Source organism: Palaemon carinicauda, chromosome 32 (assembly GCF_036898095.1).
Source record: "Palaemon carinicauda isolate YSFRI2023 chromosome 32, ASM3689809v2, whole genome shotgun sequence".
Classification (NCBI taxonomy): domain Eukaryota; kingdom Metazoa; phylum Arthropoda; class Malacostraca; order Decapoda; family Palaemonidae; genus Palaemon; species Palaemon carinicauda.
In genome coordinates, this window is record NC_090756.1 from 75,797,612 (window position 1) to 75,814,513 (window position 16,902).

A 16,902-nucleotide genomic window follows, 5' to 3' on the forward strand; every position below is an offset into this window, starting at 1 on the left:
TCTCTCTCTCTCTCTCTCTCTCTCTCTCTCTCTCTCTCTCTCTCTCTCTTCATATCGTTTCCTGTATAGTTTTCAAATATGTTCGTCATACATTTGTACATTATTTATCCACATTATTCTCTCTCTCTCTCTCTCTCTCTCTCTCTCTCTCTCTCTCTCTCTCTCTCGGCATTTCCTTTCCCTTTATAGTTTTGTGAAATTTCGTTGTCCAGTCATTCGGTAATGAGAAGTCATTTTCGCTTTCGGCATCGAAAGAAAACTTTGTTTCTTCAATATACTCATCACTGGAGGATTCAAAACTAGTGCTCTCATTATCAAACAGGTTATCATTATCAAATTCCTCAACAAGAATATCATTTATTTCATCTAAAGAAATAACCTTCCTCTTTAGACCGTTCATTACAAAAGGAACAACAAATAACCACTTATGCATGAACGCCCTAGCGCACTGATAGGAAACCAGTTTTCTAACGTCATCAAGCTACCTTCAGAAAAATAGTTGCCAGACATCATATAAGTTTCTATTCACAGTCCCCATATGCTGAGAGTGTTGCCAAGTGGTGCCTATACTTACTATACAAGTAAACGTAATATCACGAGACTGACGGCTTGTAAAAGGCAATTAAAATCATGAACGGAATTTACAGTTGAAGGCGGGTACCGAGTAGATCGTGGTGAACGGAATTTACAGTTGAAGGCGGTACCGAGTAGATCGTGGTGAACGGTTTATCACTTGGGTGACGCTTAACAGGTTAAAAAAACATTTTATATAGTTCGGTAATTCGGTATTTTCTCTATCCATCCTCTCCCAGAAAACCTTCAAATGTGAATTATCGGAATGTGTTCAGATCTTGACAGTGCGATGACTAGTTAGCGACTGAGAATAAAAAAATAAAAAGCCCGATTGACGATGCTGATGAAGAGGATATCGAATACCGATTTTTCCCTAATTGATTTTTTCTACGTTCTGTCTAATCCAATGTACAGTACATTCTTATGTAAAGGGCGAACCCCAACATTTCTGGATGCTGCTACACTTTAATTATAGATATTTTACCAGCTATTTATAATCTTTATTTATAATAACATCTTTAGTAAAAGCTCTTCAATATCACTTTCAGGAGTAAATGCGTTTATGATCGACGATGAAACGTAAAAAAAAACGTTTTCCTTTTAAGGAGGCGTATTTTTAGGAAAAAAAAAAACACGAAACAAAATTGCTCGTATTTCATTTATTTTGATTTTCTAAGGATAAATAAAACAACATTAATTATAACATTATTATTACATAGTACCTGGTAAGATATCTTTTGCCGCAAAAGTTAACCTATAGACAGATGTTAAAATTGGTTAGCGACTTAGCGAGTTCGTTATGATCGGCGATGGAACGTACTAAACAAAGTAATGGGTTTGGTTGTAGTGACATGTTTGGCAGTAGCATGATATAAAATAGTCTTTATTTATTTTAATTTTTGGTTTCAAAAGTACTATATAAAAGAATTTCAAACAATTTAGATGAAACGGAGCACAACGCACTACTACTGGATGATAGCGGTAGTCTTGCACACGAAAGCAACAAAGGTGTTCCCATGACGATGCTGTTCTGTTGATTTTTTTTTTGGAAACTTTTCAATATTTCAAATGGCACTGTTGATTTTGATGGTTTTTAATTTAAAGTTTAATGAATAAGGATTTTTCACCATAATCACAACGTTAGTATAAAAATTAATTAGTACAAATATGGAATATTATACATATAGGTGTTGGACAGTTAGGCTAGCCTAGCGACAAGTTCACACAACAGATGGGCAAACCTTAACATTTTTCATCCAAAACTAGTCTTAAAATGTTTGAACAGAAATCTTTCTCTCACATTCTCCCCCCCCCCCCTTCTCAGACATCGGGGAACCATCACCCCCCCCCCCCAATACAATTAAGAAAACAATAGATTTACTACGCTTCGCAGTGCTTGACTCGCGGATTTAGAATGCTCCTCGCAGATACAGGAAATTTAATTTTTAAAAACTATCGATCGCGTAATTGAGGAATCGCGTAATTAGAACACGTGTAATTCGGGACCCTACTGAAGTAGGGTCCCGAATTACACGTGTTCTAATTACGCGATTCCTCAATTACGCGATCGATAGTTTTTAAAAATTAATTTTCCTGTATTTGCGAGGAACATTCTAAATCCGCGAGTCAAGCACCGCGAAGCGTAGCAAATCTATTGTTTTCTTAATTGTATTGGGGGGGGGTGATGGTTCCCCGATGTCTGAGAAGGGGGGGGGAGAATGTGAGAGAAAGATTTCTGTTCAAACATTTTAAGACTAGTTTTGGATGAAAAATGTTAAGGTTTGCCCATCTGTTGTGTGAACTTGTCGCTAGGCCTAGCCTAACTGTCCAACACCTATATGTATAATATTCCATATTTGTACTAATTAATTTTTATACTTACGTTGTGATTATGGTGAAAAATCCTTATTCATTAAACTTTAAATTAAAAACCATCAAAATAAAGACTATTTTATATCATGCTACTGCCAAACATGTCACCACAACCAAACCCATTACTTTGTTTAGTACGTTCCATCGCCGATCATAACGAACTCGCTAACCAATTTTAACATCTGTCTATAGGTTAACTTTTGCGGCAAAAGATATGTTACCAGGTACTATGTAATAATAATGTTATAATTAATGTTTTATTTATCCTTAGAAAATCAAAATATATGAAATATGAGCAATTTTGTTTCGTGTTGTTTTTTTTTCCTAAAAAAACGCCTTCTTAAAAGGAAAACGTTTTTTTTTTTACGTTTCATCGTCGATCATAAACGCATTTACTCCTGAAAGTGATATTGAAGAGCTTTTACTAAAGATGTTATTATAAATAAAGATTATAAATAGGTGGTAAAATATCTATAATTAAAGTGTAGCAGCATCAAGAAATGTTGGGGTTCGCCCTTTACATAAGAATGTACTGTACATTGGATTAGACAGAACGTAGAAAAAATCAATTAGGGAAAAATCGGTATTCGATATCCTCTTCATCAGCATCGTCATTCGTCAATCGGGCTTTTTATTTTTTTTATTCTCAGTCGCTAACTAGTTATCGCACTGCCAAGATCTGCACACATTCCGATAATTCACATTTGAAGGTTTTCTGGGAGAGGATGGATAGAGAAAATACCGAACTATATAAAATGTTTTTTTAACCTGTTAAGCGTCACCCACGTGATAAACCGTTCACCACGATCTACTCGGTACCGCCTTCAACTGTATATTCCGTTCATGACTTTAATTGCCTTTTACAAGCCGTCAGTCTCGTGATGTTACTTTACTCGTATAGTAAGTATAGGATCACCACTTGGCAACACTCTCAGCATATGGGGACTGTGAATAGAAACTTATATGATGTCTGGCAACTATTTTTCTGAAGGTAGCTTGATGTTACAAAACTCTGGTTTGAACTGGTTTCCTATCAGTGCGCTCGGGCGTTCATGCATAAGTGGTTATTTGTTGTTCCTTTTGTAATGAAAGGTCTAAAGAGGAAGGTTATTTCTTTAGATGAAATAAATGATATTCTTGTTGTGGAATTTGATAATAATAACCTGTTTGATAATGAGAGCACTAGTTCTGAATCCTCCAGTGATGAGTATATTGAAGAAACAAAGTTTTCTTTCGATGTCGAAAGCGAAAATGACTTCTCATTACCGAATGACTGGACAACGAAATTTCACAAAACTATAAAGGGAAAGGAAACGCCGAGAGAGAGAGAGAGAGAGAGAGAGAGAGAGAGAGAGAGAGAGAGAGAGAGAGAGAGAGAGAGAGAGAGAGAGAGAGAGAGAATAAAGTGGATAAATAATGTACAAATGTATGACGAACATATTTGAAAACTATACAGGAAACGATATGAAGAGAGAGAGAGAGAGAGAGAGAGAGAGAGAGAGAGAGAGAGAGAGAGAGAGAGAGAGAGAGAGAGAGAGAGCGAGAGAGAGAGAGATATCCCTTTAATTTTGTTGCTTATCCAGGCGTAAGATTTACGATTGAAGATAAAAAGAACCCATTAGAATATTTAGTATTATGTAGCCATTTGAAATTAAATAATAGTAGTATTAATTGTTTTTTTTACTCAACCATTTAATTAATATCCCTACTTTTAACTATAATTACAAATTATAAGCATAAAGAAATTATATTAACTTTGAAAAATTATCATTAGTGAAATGACCGCTCAGGGCAAAAAAAGCGTGATTATCGTACAGCAGCCTATTGCACACTTGCGCCTAGTGGCCGTGTTTACGTGTGGGAGTGTCATCATGGATATACAGTACTATACTGTAATTTTTAACTATTGCTAGATACGTACTGTATCAAACCTTGAAAACCCTTTTTTGTTTTTTGTATCTATAGGAAATAATTCTACATCATTCGGAAAATACTGAAAACAGTAAGCTATGCATAGTACAGTAGTAAATACTACAGTCATAGAAAATTATCAAAACTTTAACAACTTTTTATTGTTTTATTTATCCATAAAAGAAATTTTGTACAGTATTTTATAAAAAAAAATCTATAAGAAGGATTTCTTACAGTATTGTTAAGATAAAAGCTACAGTATATATATATATATATATATATATATATATATATATATATATATATATAATATATACATACATACATACACACATACATACACACACACAGTGTATATACAGTATATATATAGCTAGAAAGCTAGAAATGGAGTGAAAAAAAAATTGACGGGTAGGTTGCTGTTTGCCGCCATGATGTGTTTCGAAATATACGAATTTCCAATTACACGAGGCCTTTCATCGACCAAATTCTCGCATAATTCGGGACCCTACTGTATATATATATATATACATATTATATATATATATATATATATATATATATATATATATATATATATATGTATATATATATATATATATATATATATATATATATATATATATATATATATATATATATATATATATATATTATATATATATATATATATATATATATATATATATATATATATATATATATATATATATATACATATATACATATATATATATATATATAAATAAATATATATATATATATATATATATATATATATATATATATATATATATATATATATATATATAAATATATATATATATATATATATATATATATATGTACATAATATACACACATATATAATGAGGGAAATTTTTCTCATAGAGTTGGGGCAGCAACAGGAAAGAAAGTTTAAAAAATTGGGAGAAGGTCAGAGTAATATTAAGAGGAAGAAAAAGACGAGAGATAGAGAGAAATTCAGATTCGAACTGGGGGAGCCATTTCCCCAAATTCGAGAGCCCTCTTGCCCATCACCAAGTTTTAAGACGGGAATGATATACCGTACTGAAGCTCAATGACTTCATCAAGGCATTTTCTCATTAAGAGGGTCCGGGACGGCTGAGAACATTCAATACTCTCATATATTGCTTTGAATGCAAATACCTCCCAACCGTGACACCTTCTCCAATTGATCGAAACAGGGAGCAATAACGGATGTATAAACATCCACGCCAGCGGCTATAATGAATGTAGAAACAGCCAAGCCCCCCCAAAAAATCAGATAAATATATATATATATATATATATATATATATATATATATATATATATATATATATATATATGTGTGTGTGTGTGTACATAATATATACATACAGTATATACGATAAGGGAAATCTTTCTGATAGAGTTGGGAAAGCAACACGAAAGAAAGATTATAATATTAGGAGAAGGTCGAAGTAATATTGAGAGAAAGAAAAAGATGAGAGAAAAATTTAGATTCAAACTGGTTGAGCAATTTCCCCAAGTTCAAGAGCCCTCTTGCCTGTCACCAAGTCTTATCACAGGAATATGTCGTGCTGAAGCTCAATGACTTCATCAAGGCATTCTCTCATTAAGAGGGTCTCTAGCCGTAAACACATTAGGTGAGATAAGGAGGCGGAGAGAGGCCTGGGGAAACCTTTTCCCGGCTCAACATGTTGGGCCGAAGTATGGGCTTTCTTTCCCAGATTCAGTCTATTACATGAGAAAGAGTTCTCTACTGGGGGGGGGGGGGCATCAGCGTCATCCTCGACACGGGTCTCGCATACACTTCTTATTAAGGTTGACTCCTAAGTTAGACTGGAGTCGTTATCCAAGTAGGGTAGGAGGTATCTCTCCCTTCTTTACTTTTCAAGGTTCGAGAAGGGAATCTCCTGAGGATAAGATCCTTCTATGTTTGGCATTCATGTCTATAGGGTCACTGTTTGGGCCAACCCCCTAGATTTTTTAAGGAGGATGTCTCACCCTTGTTGGGTTGTAGAGAAAAGTTCTCACTCATTAAACTTTTAGCATATGATCTATCATTGCGGAGTGGTATGATAACTTGGGATGAGTTGTAAGCTTGTCTTGCACGTGAAGACATTTCTTCACACGCAGAGATGGCGGCGTATGTGGTGACGTCATTACGGGCAGAAATGGCAGCGCGTACAGCTTTGGCTAACTGAATGGTGATCCTGACTTAATCAAGGAAAGCGGTAGTTTCTGTGATTATCCTACTCGACTTCCCTACTCTAGTAAGTAAGGAAGGAGAGGGTATGTTTACAGGAATTTGTAGTTTTGTCAAGTTTTGGGGTGTGGACACAGTCGCTGCTGTCCGCCCACCCTTATCGTAAGCCTCTAAGGAGTTTTTAAGACTCTATAGAAGACAATTAACCTTAGATCCCCAAAAGCTATGAGAACGTGTTGGGGGTTGCAGACTTTTCTCTTTCAACACTGTTGCTTCATAACTCGGGGAAAAAGCCGTCAGAACTCTATGAGTCCTTCTGACGGGAACGTCTTTTTGAACAAGCCTGTTCATTTTCCGTAATCATGGTTGATGAGCTGGGACCTGGGTCAAATAAAAGGATCCTTAACAAATGCCACCTTAAGGTCTCGCTGTGCGTAGTCAACACTGTTCTGGATATTACCGTATGTGACGGCCTATAGAACGCATTTTTTTTCCAAAATTTGGGCTAGAAAAATCACCCTGCATCTTATATATTGTAAGTAAAGTTTGAGACCTACCATACGCTTAGGCTTATCTAACCAAGCTTATGCTAAATACTTTTACCTGCACTAAACTCCCTGCATCTCTATTCTATATTCATTGATGGTATTTATTGTATTGTTTCCAGTGCTTTAAAAAGAAATTCCTTGAAATGAAAGCAATTTAAACTGAAAATGCTTTGACTTCAGTTTATAAACATCAGCTGACAAAATGTAAACATCAAGTTATGGTTGTGTTCTCAGTAATCTTTTAACTTTCTCTTTCCTTAGCCTTCAATAATTTTAATGTTATCGTTAATAACGGTGGTAATCAAATTTTGATTAGCATGTTTATTTGTAATTAAAAATCCACCATGATTCGAATTATCCTCACTTTTTCTCCAATCAAGCACCATCTTCGCTGTCACATCATACTGTCATTAGCGGTACTTTGTTATTGTTGACTAAACACAAACAAAATGGCTTTTTTTGTTATGCGCCGTGTAATTTTTTTTTAGGGATATGGCAAGTAAAATATTTGTAATAACATCTTAACTAAAAGCTCTTAGTATTGTAAGATATTGTTTGAATGTGTAAATGCATTTGTTTGATCATTATGATCGGCGATGAAACGTAAACAAAACAATGTTGTCTGTTCTAGGCAGCGTTTATTAGGAAAAACTTTATATAGAAATGCTCTTATTTCAATTATTTTGAATTATTAAGGATAAAGTAAAACAAAATTAAAAACATTATTATTTCATAACCATATACTTGGTAGGATACCTGTTGATGCAAAAGCTAACTTATAAAGATTTGTAAATGCTTTCGTTCGTTCGTTATGATCAGTGATGAAACGTAAGCAAAATAATGGTTTCAGTTTAATGTTGCGTGTCTAGCAAAAACATGATATAAAATGGTTTTCATTTCACTTATTTTGGATTTTTAAGTATACAACCAAAGCACAAATGGTCGTCTTATGTGCGTAAATAAATGATATGTTTTGTGCAATGTACAGCTAGACTATTTTCAACAATATATGCTTAAATACATTAAAAACTGTTTACCTGAATCTGACCTGCTGAAATGAGGGTGCGTCTTATATGCCGTCAATTATAGTATATGTCACTTATTCTAGATAGAGGTTCATGGAAATCACGACATGAAAAACTAAAGGGAGCTTCCCGCCAAATGACCGTGAATGAAGAAAAAACACAAGTTAAAAGCACTAAACACTAAAAAGGGTAGGCGAGATGAATGCAACAGGTTAGATCGTAGAGAGGAAATGCAAGCGTAGCCTCTTCACTTCGCGACCAGCAGTGTTATGAAGAAATGATGTGAGTGGGTGTCCTCTTGCTCCATGTGCATACAATACAGCCGGTCTGCAACAAAGCATGGTACAATCGAACCAAATTTTTGGTTGGCCAGTCGTAGGAAAGATGATCAGCAGTAAATGACTTGAAAGTATGTATCCACATAGAAATGAATCAGAAGTTTGTCGCCCTTGATTATAACAGTGCAGTATGTCCATTTTCTGATCCAAGGTCATGTACCTTTAATACCATTTGATGATTTATAGCATCACAGTTCTTTACTATTTTTAATAGTTCATGAATGGCAGAGACAAGAGACACTTACATTGCCCTATCAAGCAGGACAATGCCCTAGAGGCTGACCATATATACATATGTTTAGTGCCCAAGGTCCCTCTCTACCCAAGCTAAAACCAAGGAGGGCCAGGCAATGGCTACTAATGACTCAGCAGGTAGATCTATAGGCTCTACCTAAAAACCCCAATTTTAGCTCACATGTTTGGCGAGGTTCCAGCGACCAAAGGAACTAACGAGTTTGAGCGGGACTCGAACCCCAGTCTAGCGATTACCAGCCAAGGACGTTACCAACAGGCCACCACAACCAATTAAAGTATTATTTGCAGATTACTAATGCTTATCTACACATTTAGACTTGTGCTTTTTAACATTATGCTGTATTTGGCAATTTCTATCTCTAAATTTTACATTTTGACTCTTTCTCAATCTTTGTCAATTTCAGACTCTTACTTTCATATTTTAAAGGCCGCTTTGGTGATTGTTGATTCGGTAGTGTACAGTATAATTGAGAGATTTTGAATATCAAAAATTTTGAGTAATTTTTATTTTTCCTAACATACTTACCGAGAACTACTTTCTTAGGAGTTACCTGGAATCTCCTCTCAACCGACCAGAGTTTTGTGTAGTCTACCCTACTTCCGTTTTCTATGGAGGACTGACCCAGGAGTAAGGAGAACGTGCCCTGAGGGTAGTCCTGAGCTAGGTCGGCGTTAGCTTGGGTCTCGCTCGTCACTAAGTTCCTAGGATGGTACAAAAGGCTCTTCAAGGTCAGAAAGGCACTCGGGGAAGGTAGGGAGGGCCATTACCCGAAAGTAGTTCTCGGTAAGTATGTTAGGAAAAATAAAAATTACTTAAAATTTTTTATTTGTTCCAACACAGAGACTTACCTCGAACTACTTTCTTAGGAGACTTACACTTTAGGAGGTGGGAGTGTCTTCCTGAACTTCAGACCCAGCTAAGTGGACGTCACGTAACCTAGATGTGAACTAGGTTATATAAAAACCGTAAAAACGAAAGGTAGGGCAAACTACACAAAGAGCTCATGTTAGTGTCTAAGTACTCACCCTTTAAAAAAATTCCATGATGCTGAGTCCTGTGACGAAGCTGCAGAGACGTGTCTTCATTGGTTTATATATGTGGTTATCTCCGATCAGGTATAGGAAAACGGGGACTAGGGTGAAAAGGAACGAACCTGTGTCTCTTGGTTTTGCTATCCACGATTGTACCTGGGGCTTCACCGTTAAATCGCTTGGAGCGCGGAGATGACTATTCCAATAGAAAACCCGTCTAAAGATCTCCTCGAGTAATCCTTGAGATAATGGGCAGTGAAGGTCGACTGGTTCGACCAGGTGCCCGCTCGAAGGATCTGGCCCACTGCCATGTTCTTCTCAAAGGCTAAAGAAGTGCTTAGGCCCCTAATGTCATGTGGCCTAGGAGTACCTGGCAGGGTCAGTCCCTCCTCATTATAGGCCCTGACAATAACTTGTCACAACCAAAAGGAGATGGTATTCTTCGATACCTGCTTCTTCGTAGCACCCGTAGAGACGAAAAGACTTTTGATACCCGGCCGGAGGTGTGCAGTCCTCTCAAGGTACTTTCTAATGGTCCGGACGGGGCACAACTTCAAATCCTCTGGATTCCCTGTCTTAGGGATACCTGGCATTGAGAATCCCTCTAACTTTGGATCCCAGACTGCTGGATTCTGAGTTTTCGCCACGAAAGAAGGGACGAACTTGAGGGAGATTTCTCTCCACCCCTTCGAATGAGAGACGTCGTAAGACAGCCCATGGATCTCTCCTACTCTCCTCGCAGAGGCCAAGGCCAACAAGAAGACCGTCTTGAGAGTGAGATCCCTGTCAACTATATCCTTCAGTGGTTCGAACGGGGGTCTACTTAACATCTTCAAAACCCTTGCCAAGTCCCACTGAGGCACCCTAGCGGTCTGAGGAGGGCAGGCTTGTTCAAAGCTCCTGATGAGCATAGAGATGTGTCTAGAGGTGCCCAGGTCGATGCCCTTCAGCAGGAAAACTTGACCCAAGGCTGCACGTACCCCTTTTATAGCTGGAATAGACATGCCCACTTCGTCTCTGAGATGCACTAGAAAATCTGCGATATCTGGGACCGAAGCTTTGAGGGGCTTGATGTTCTTTGAAGCACACCATTTCGTAAAAGCGGCCCGTTTCGCTTGGTAGACCGCCGCCGAAGACCGTCTCAGATAACGCGACATCTTCTCTGCAGTTCCTGACGAATATCCCTCTTTCCTCAGGAGCCGCTCGATAGTCTCCAGGCCTGAAGGCGTAGAGACTGCGAGTTGTCGTGGAACCTGAGAAAGTGCGGCTGTTGTAGAAGATCTGGCCTGTCGGGTAGCGGCCACGGAGGAAGACATGCCAGGTCTTTTAGATCCGCGAACCACTCCCTCTCCGGCCACCAGGGCGCTACCAAAGTCATCTTTAAGTTTCGGGCCGCCCTTACTCTGTTGAGCACTTGCCTGATCAATGTGAAGGGGGGAAAAGCGTACACGTCGAGGTTGTCCCATTTGTGCTGAAAGGCATCTTCCAAGGCCACCTTTGGGTCTGGGACAGGAGAACAAAACACGGGGAGTTGTGTGTTCAGCCTGGTTGCAAAGAGGTCTATCACTGGGGATCCCCACCTTTGAATGATGAGCCTGGCTACTTCTGGGAGGAGGGACCACTCTGTTCCTACTATCTGTCCCATCCTGCTGAGACCGTCGGCTAGGACGTTCTTCTTGCCTGGGATGAACCTTGCCGAAATCACTATCTGGTTCGACTCTGCCCAATCTAGGATCTCTAGAGCGAGATCGCACAACTCCTTTGACCTTAAGCCTCCTTGTTTCTTTATGTACGCGACTACTGTGGCGTTGTCGCACATCAACGCCACCGTGTTTCCCCTTAGAAGATCGATGAACTGCAGGCAAGCTTTTTGAACTGCCTTCAGCTCCAGGACATTGATGTGTAGCCCTTTCTCCTTGTCCGTCCAGGTTCCTCTCACCGTCTCGTTGAGGAGATGTGCTCCCCACCCCTCGTTGGAGGCGTCTGTGAACAGGAGCATCTCGGGAGGCTCGGTTGCGAAGGGCATCCCCTTGACCGCATTCGACCGGCACTGCCACCACTCCAGGGAGGGTATTGTGTCTGGCAGGAGGGGGATTAATTTTTGGGGCGAGTCTAGTTGGTTCCAGCAACCCTTCAGGTTCCATTGAATGCTCCTGAGCCTGAGCCTCCCTTGGGGAACGAGTTTCTCTAACGACACTAGATGACCTATCAGCCTTTGCCAGTCCTTGGCTCTCCTGGGTTGTCCCGAAAGGAAAGGCAGAAGGATCCTTACTAGGTTGTTCACACGGTCCTCTGACGGAAAGGCCTTCACTAGTCGGGAGTCCAGTGTCATCTCCAAGTAGGTCATCCTGGTGGAGGGCGACAGGTTTGATTTTTCTCGGTTGATCATGATACCCAGATCCTTGCAGAATTGAAGCAGCTTTACACCTTGCTCCCTCAAAACGTCCTCTGAGGAGGAAAGGAGCAACCAGTCGTCCAGGTAGCGAATGAGGCGAATACCCCGCTCGTGAGCCCACACCGAAACTGTCATGAAGACTCTTGTGAATACCTGGGGAGCTGTTGACAAACCGAAGCAGAGGGTCTTGAATTGCAGGATCTGGGCACCCCACTTCACCCGGAGAAACTTTCTGCTTGAGGGGTGGACCGGGATTTGAAAGTATGCGTCCTTGAGGTCTATGGTCATCATGTAGTCCTTTTCCCTCAAGGACTGCAAGACCGACTTCGGAGTGTCCATTTTGAAGACCGTCTTGCAAACAAACTTGTTGAGGGCTGACAGGTCTATCACCGGTCTCCATCCCCCTGTCGCCTTTTCTACCAGAAATAGTCGGCTGTAGAAGCCTGGTCCCGGATGTAGGACCTCTTCCATGGCACCTTTCTCCAACATCGTGGCCACTTCTTCCTGAAGGGCCGCCCTCTTCAATGGGTCCTTGGGTGCCTTGGGGCCTTGGGGACCTACTGGCCGGAATCAAAGGTGGAGGTTCCGTTAAGAACGGGAGTCTGTACCCTTCTTTCAGTACGGATACTGTCCTGGGCTCCGCACCGTGAGCCCTCCATGCTTGCCAATATCGTCTGAGGCATCCCCCAACCTGAGGCTTGGGCAGGAATAGGGGGCCTCCCACTCTATCTCCTCCTGGAGGAGCGGCCTGAACGTCCTCTCCTGGACGCTGAATAAGCCGTCCTAAAAGGGGCAGACGCTGCTGGGGCTCCTCTACGGGGGGCCTGTGGTGTTGGAGCCCAAGAGGAAGATGGGGGCGTCTCTCCTCGTCAGGCTAGGAGAGGCATGAGAAGTAGCGGGCCCATCTGATGTTGACCTCTTGTAGGCGGGCCTCCTCACGGGTTGAGGTCTGGGTGTGCTCACCTCCTTCCGTTTTGAGACCTTCTCCATTAGCTCCTCCAGCTGTTTTAACGGGAACAGGGAGTCACCCCACACAGGTAGGCTCCTCAAAGCCCTTGCCTCTCTGTCCGGGATCTTCCGGGAAAGCTTCGCCAAGATAGTATCCCGTTCTCGAAGTACCCAGTTCGCTGATAGGGCAAGAGACTATTACGTCAAGAACTTCAAAGTCTTGCCCCCGGAGATGATAAGTTCCTTCAGGAGGTCTTGTTGCTCCGGGTCCGTCAAGTCATAGGTGGCCTGCACCCCTACCAGCGTGGAGGCCCACCAGTCCAACCAGGAGGCGACGTGTACTAAATCTTTCGACATTTCTTCTATCATCGCAGCCTCCGACTGCGAAAAACAAATCGGGGCTGATGAGGCTCTGTCTTCTGGGGCAGCCTGACCCAGAACTTCCAGGGAAGACTCTACCTTGCAGGCTCCCGGTCGCTGCCCTTCAGGGACATAAAACTTACTCTGGGACCTGAGTCCCTGTAGTAACTTTGAGGAGCTCTGTGGCTTGGGAGCCTCGACATTGCCCGCCACAATCTTATCCACATGGGCCCGTCCCAGGACTAGATCCCTGGCCACAGGCAGGGCCAGGGAGGTTTTCTGCTGCATGGGTGCCTCCATCAACCGACTTAGGCTGGACCTCCAGAAGTCCTCGTCGGCTGGGACAGGTTCTTCAATACGATGATGCCTGCGTATCAGGCCTATCACTCTTCGATACGCCGAGTCCTCGGTCGGGGAACCCTCTCTGCCGTCAGCAACACCCTCTGCTTGATTCCGAGGTGCCGGGTCACCGGGCACTCCCACCGGGCGCCCCGGCTCTGGCTCAACGGGCACCCCCCTGCGGTGGTAGCGGTCTGCTCCGATGGAAACCTACGCACTAGGGCCGGGTGTCAAGACGGGAATTGCCGTGTCGGCGAGAACTACCGTCCGCAAAATATCTTTGGAGGACGAGGACGCGGTTTCCGTGGGCTGACCCGACGGAGGAAACCGTTCCTGTGAGTCCAAGGGCCGAGCCAGCTGTGCTGATTCGACCAGGCTGCCCGTCCGAAAGCACGGCTCCCCCCGCTGGGCAGGTTGAGCCGGAAGCTTCGCGGTCTTACGCCTGCCTGAAGAGTCCTTCTCGCATTGTTCCCTGCGAGGGTCATACTTGTGGCTGGTCGAGGGCCTTCGTGGCGAATAATCCCTGGACCGTCTGCTTGGAGAACGTTGAAAATCGCTCCTGCGGGGAACGAAGGCCCATTCACCATCGGGGGACCTACTCTTCCTGTACTTCCTCCTCGGTGACCTGGATCGTTTCCTACTGTATCTCGAGTGGGACCTTGAGCGGGAACGCCTGCTCATGGACCTCTCCCTCCGCCGTCGGTGTCTCCTTCTCGCTTCACCCTCTGAAGAGACCGAAGAACCTCCCTCCGAAGATCCCGACGATACTGCACAACCCGAATGACAGACGGGAGCGGGGGCCACGGAGGTCTTCGCGACCTGTTGAGTTCCAGAGGTCGAGGGTTGTAAAAAAAGAATCTGGAACCGCCGTCAGAGGAGCTGGAAAGGAGGTTGGTCGCACAACACTTGGGAACCAGGCATCAAGGCCGTCTTCCATCCGTAACGGGGACCTACCTGGCGTTTTCGGGAGCCTCCACCCGAAGGGTTCACCTACCGTCGAGTCTAATTTCTCCTGGACGCTACCAGCCGCTGAAGTACCTGAAACACAGGACCAAGACGCAGGCGAAGAGACAGGTACAGCGTTACTACTCCACATGGGGTCGTCGGAGGAGACGTGCCCCCCAATCACAAGGGCAGAGTCTCCAGAACCCCCAGACATAGCACTATCAGGCTCCCCACTAGCCTGAGAAGGCCCAGCAACCCCCACATCATGAAAATTAGACCCCTGGGGAAGAGCCCTCGGCACTTTCCCCGCAACGGACTTACCTCGTCCCCTACCCTGGGTAGGGGAAGAAGAGACAGAAGCCCCGTCAGACCGTCCACCTGGCGACGGTAACGGCGAAGAGATGCTTGACTTCCTGGGAGACCGTTTCGATGATGTCTTCTTTTTCGGGCTATAACGCACCCACTGGATTTCGTTCCAACCAACACACTCATCGCACGTGTCTGTCGGCGAACACACTCTGCCTCTACAGGAAGAGCAAAGGGAATGCGGGTCCACTTCCGGCTTGGAAAGGAACGCTCCACACAACTTCCCGGCTCTAGGCCCAGGACAACGGCGGATCTGCTCCATCACAACACAACCACAAGACACAGGCACGAAGGGAATAAACAAGGAATTCACTTGGGAAACACAAGGGATAGGAGTGAACACGTACGAACACAAGGGAAAAAGTACAGAGATACCACGCGGTAACCACGTGGGACACACGAGTCGGGACACAAAGGGTCGAAAGAGAATGAGAGCGGCGAGATGGTATCACGACGCGACCAGAGAACTTACTGACGAGCGAGACCCAAGCTAACGCAGACCTAGCTCAGGACTACCCTCAGGGCACGTTCTCCTTACTCCTGGGTCAGTCCTCCATAGAAAACGGAAGTAGGGTAGACTACACAAAACTCTGGTCGGTTGAGAAGAGATTCCAGGTAACTCCTAAGAAAGTAGTTCGAGGTAAGTCTCTGTGTTGGAACAATCTAAATTTCATGCATGATTTGCACTTTTCAACATTACGCTGTATGGTATTTACTGATTTCTAACACAACTTCAAATTCTAAATGTCGTTGTGGGGCAATTTTTCGCGGTTGATTTCGGGTTTTCGCAGAAGTCAGAGCTAAGGTTATGCTACCTGGTGGGTAGCGGGGCCTACCTGGCATACACTCACCAGCTACTACTACTACTAACTACCACCACCTCGTGTAGAGTTTAAATGGCCATTTATAGCTTCGCTGAAATCATGCTCTTATCCAAGGTTGAAGGTTTATATTATGCTTAACAATAAATTTCTCGTCATTTCTTTAGGCCTAGAGTCAGAGGGCCATTCTAACACACAAGGAGGAAAAAGAGTACCACTGACCTTGCTTCGAAGTACTTTGTGCCTTTGTGTGACCCATCGTGTTTCCCTCTGGATTCATCATCCCAATCAACCCCATACCATATGCCAGAAGTGGTGGCAACCTCTCCTATGAACTTTAAGGTGCCTCGCACACCGTCACATTCAACACGTGAGCCAACCATAACCTTCATGCTTTCCATCTGAAAAAAATTCTGCTATGATTATCAGATAAGAGTTACGATCTTTAAAGAACACTTTTATGCATTGTTTGGTTCCGTAGTGCTGTTTAAACTTATCAGATCAATGAAATGCACATAATAGCATTACCTTTCACCAAGATTAAATACTGTATGGAATAGTTTCAACAGAAAAAGAAGTCTTTCTATGTGGGGAAAATCCATTTCTTTCCTGTTGCTACAGTTTCTAATAAAAAATGGCATTGTAAAGCACTTTATACATGCAATAACACTTAACACACACTTAAAGCCATAGAACGCATGATATATCACAGAATAACCAAGATCCTCCCAAGGAAATCCTACAGAAAAATTCCATCATTTGTTAATGCATAATTATCTAAACCAGCAGCAATTCTACTATTATGGGCCCCACAAGGAACAGCTTTTGATCCTGATTTCTTCCTTACAATGGTTAAAGATAGTAATAGAAACCTACAAAACTTAATTACAGTCTGACCTAACTCTTTGTGGGTTTGTTAATCACAAGAGGGGTGAAGCTACAAGTAAATCTCTCTAAAT

At 42.5% G+C, this 16,902-nt stretch overlaps 1 protein-coding gene across 1 annotated transcript in view; it reads right to left on the reverse strand.

Annotated features, from left to right (window-relative positions):
• Tbce (Tubulin-binding cofactor E) overlaps positions 1-16,902 on the reverse strand; it is a 778,896-nt gene that overhangs the window by 483,376 nt on the left and 278,618 nt on the right. The window contains exon 4 of the mRNA XM_068356257.1: positions 16,166-16,344. Coding sequence (XP_068212358.1) covers positions 16,166-16,344 — 179 coding nt within the window. The remainder of the gene's footprint in view (positions 1-16,165; positions 16,345-16,902) is intronic.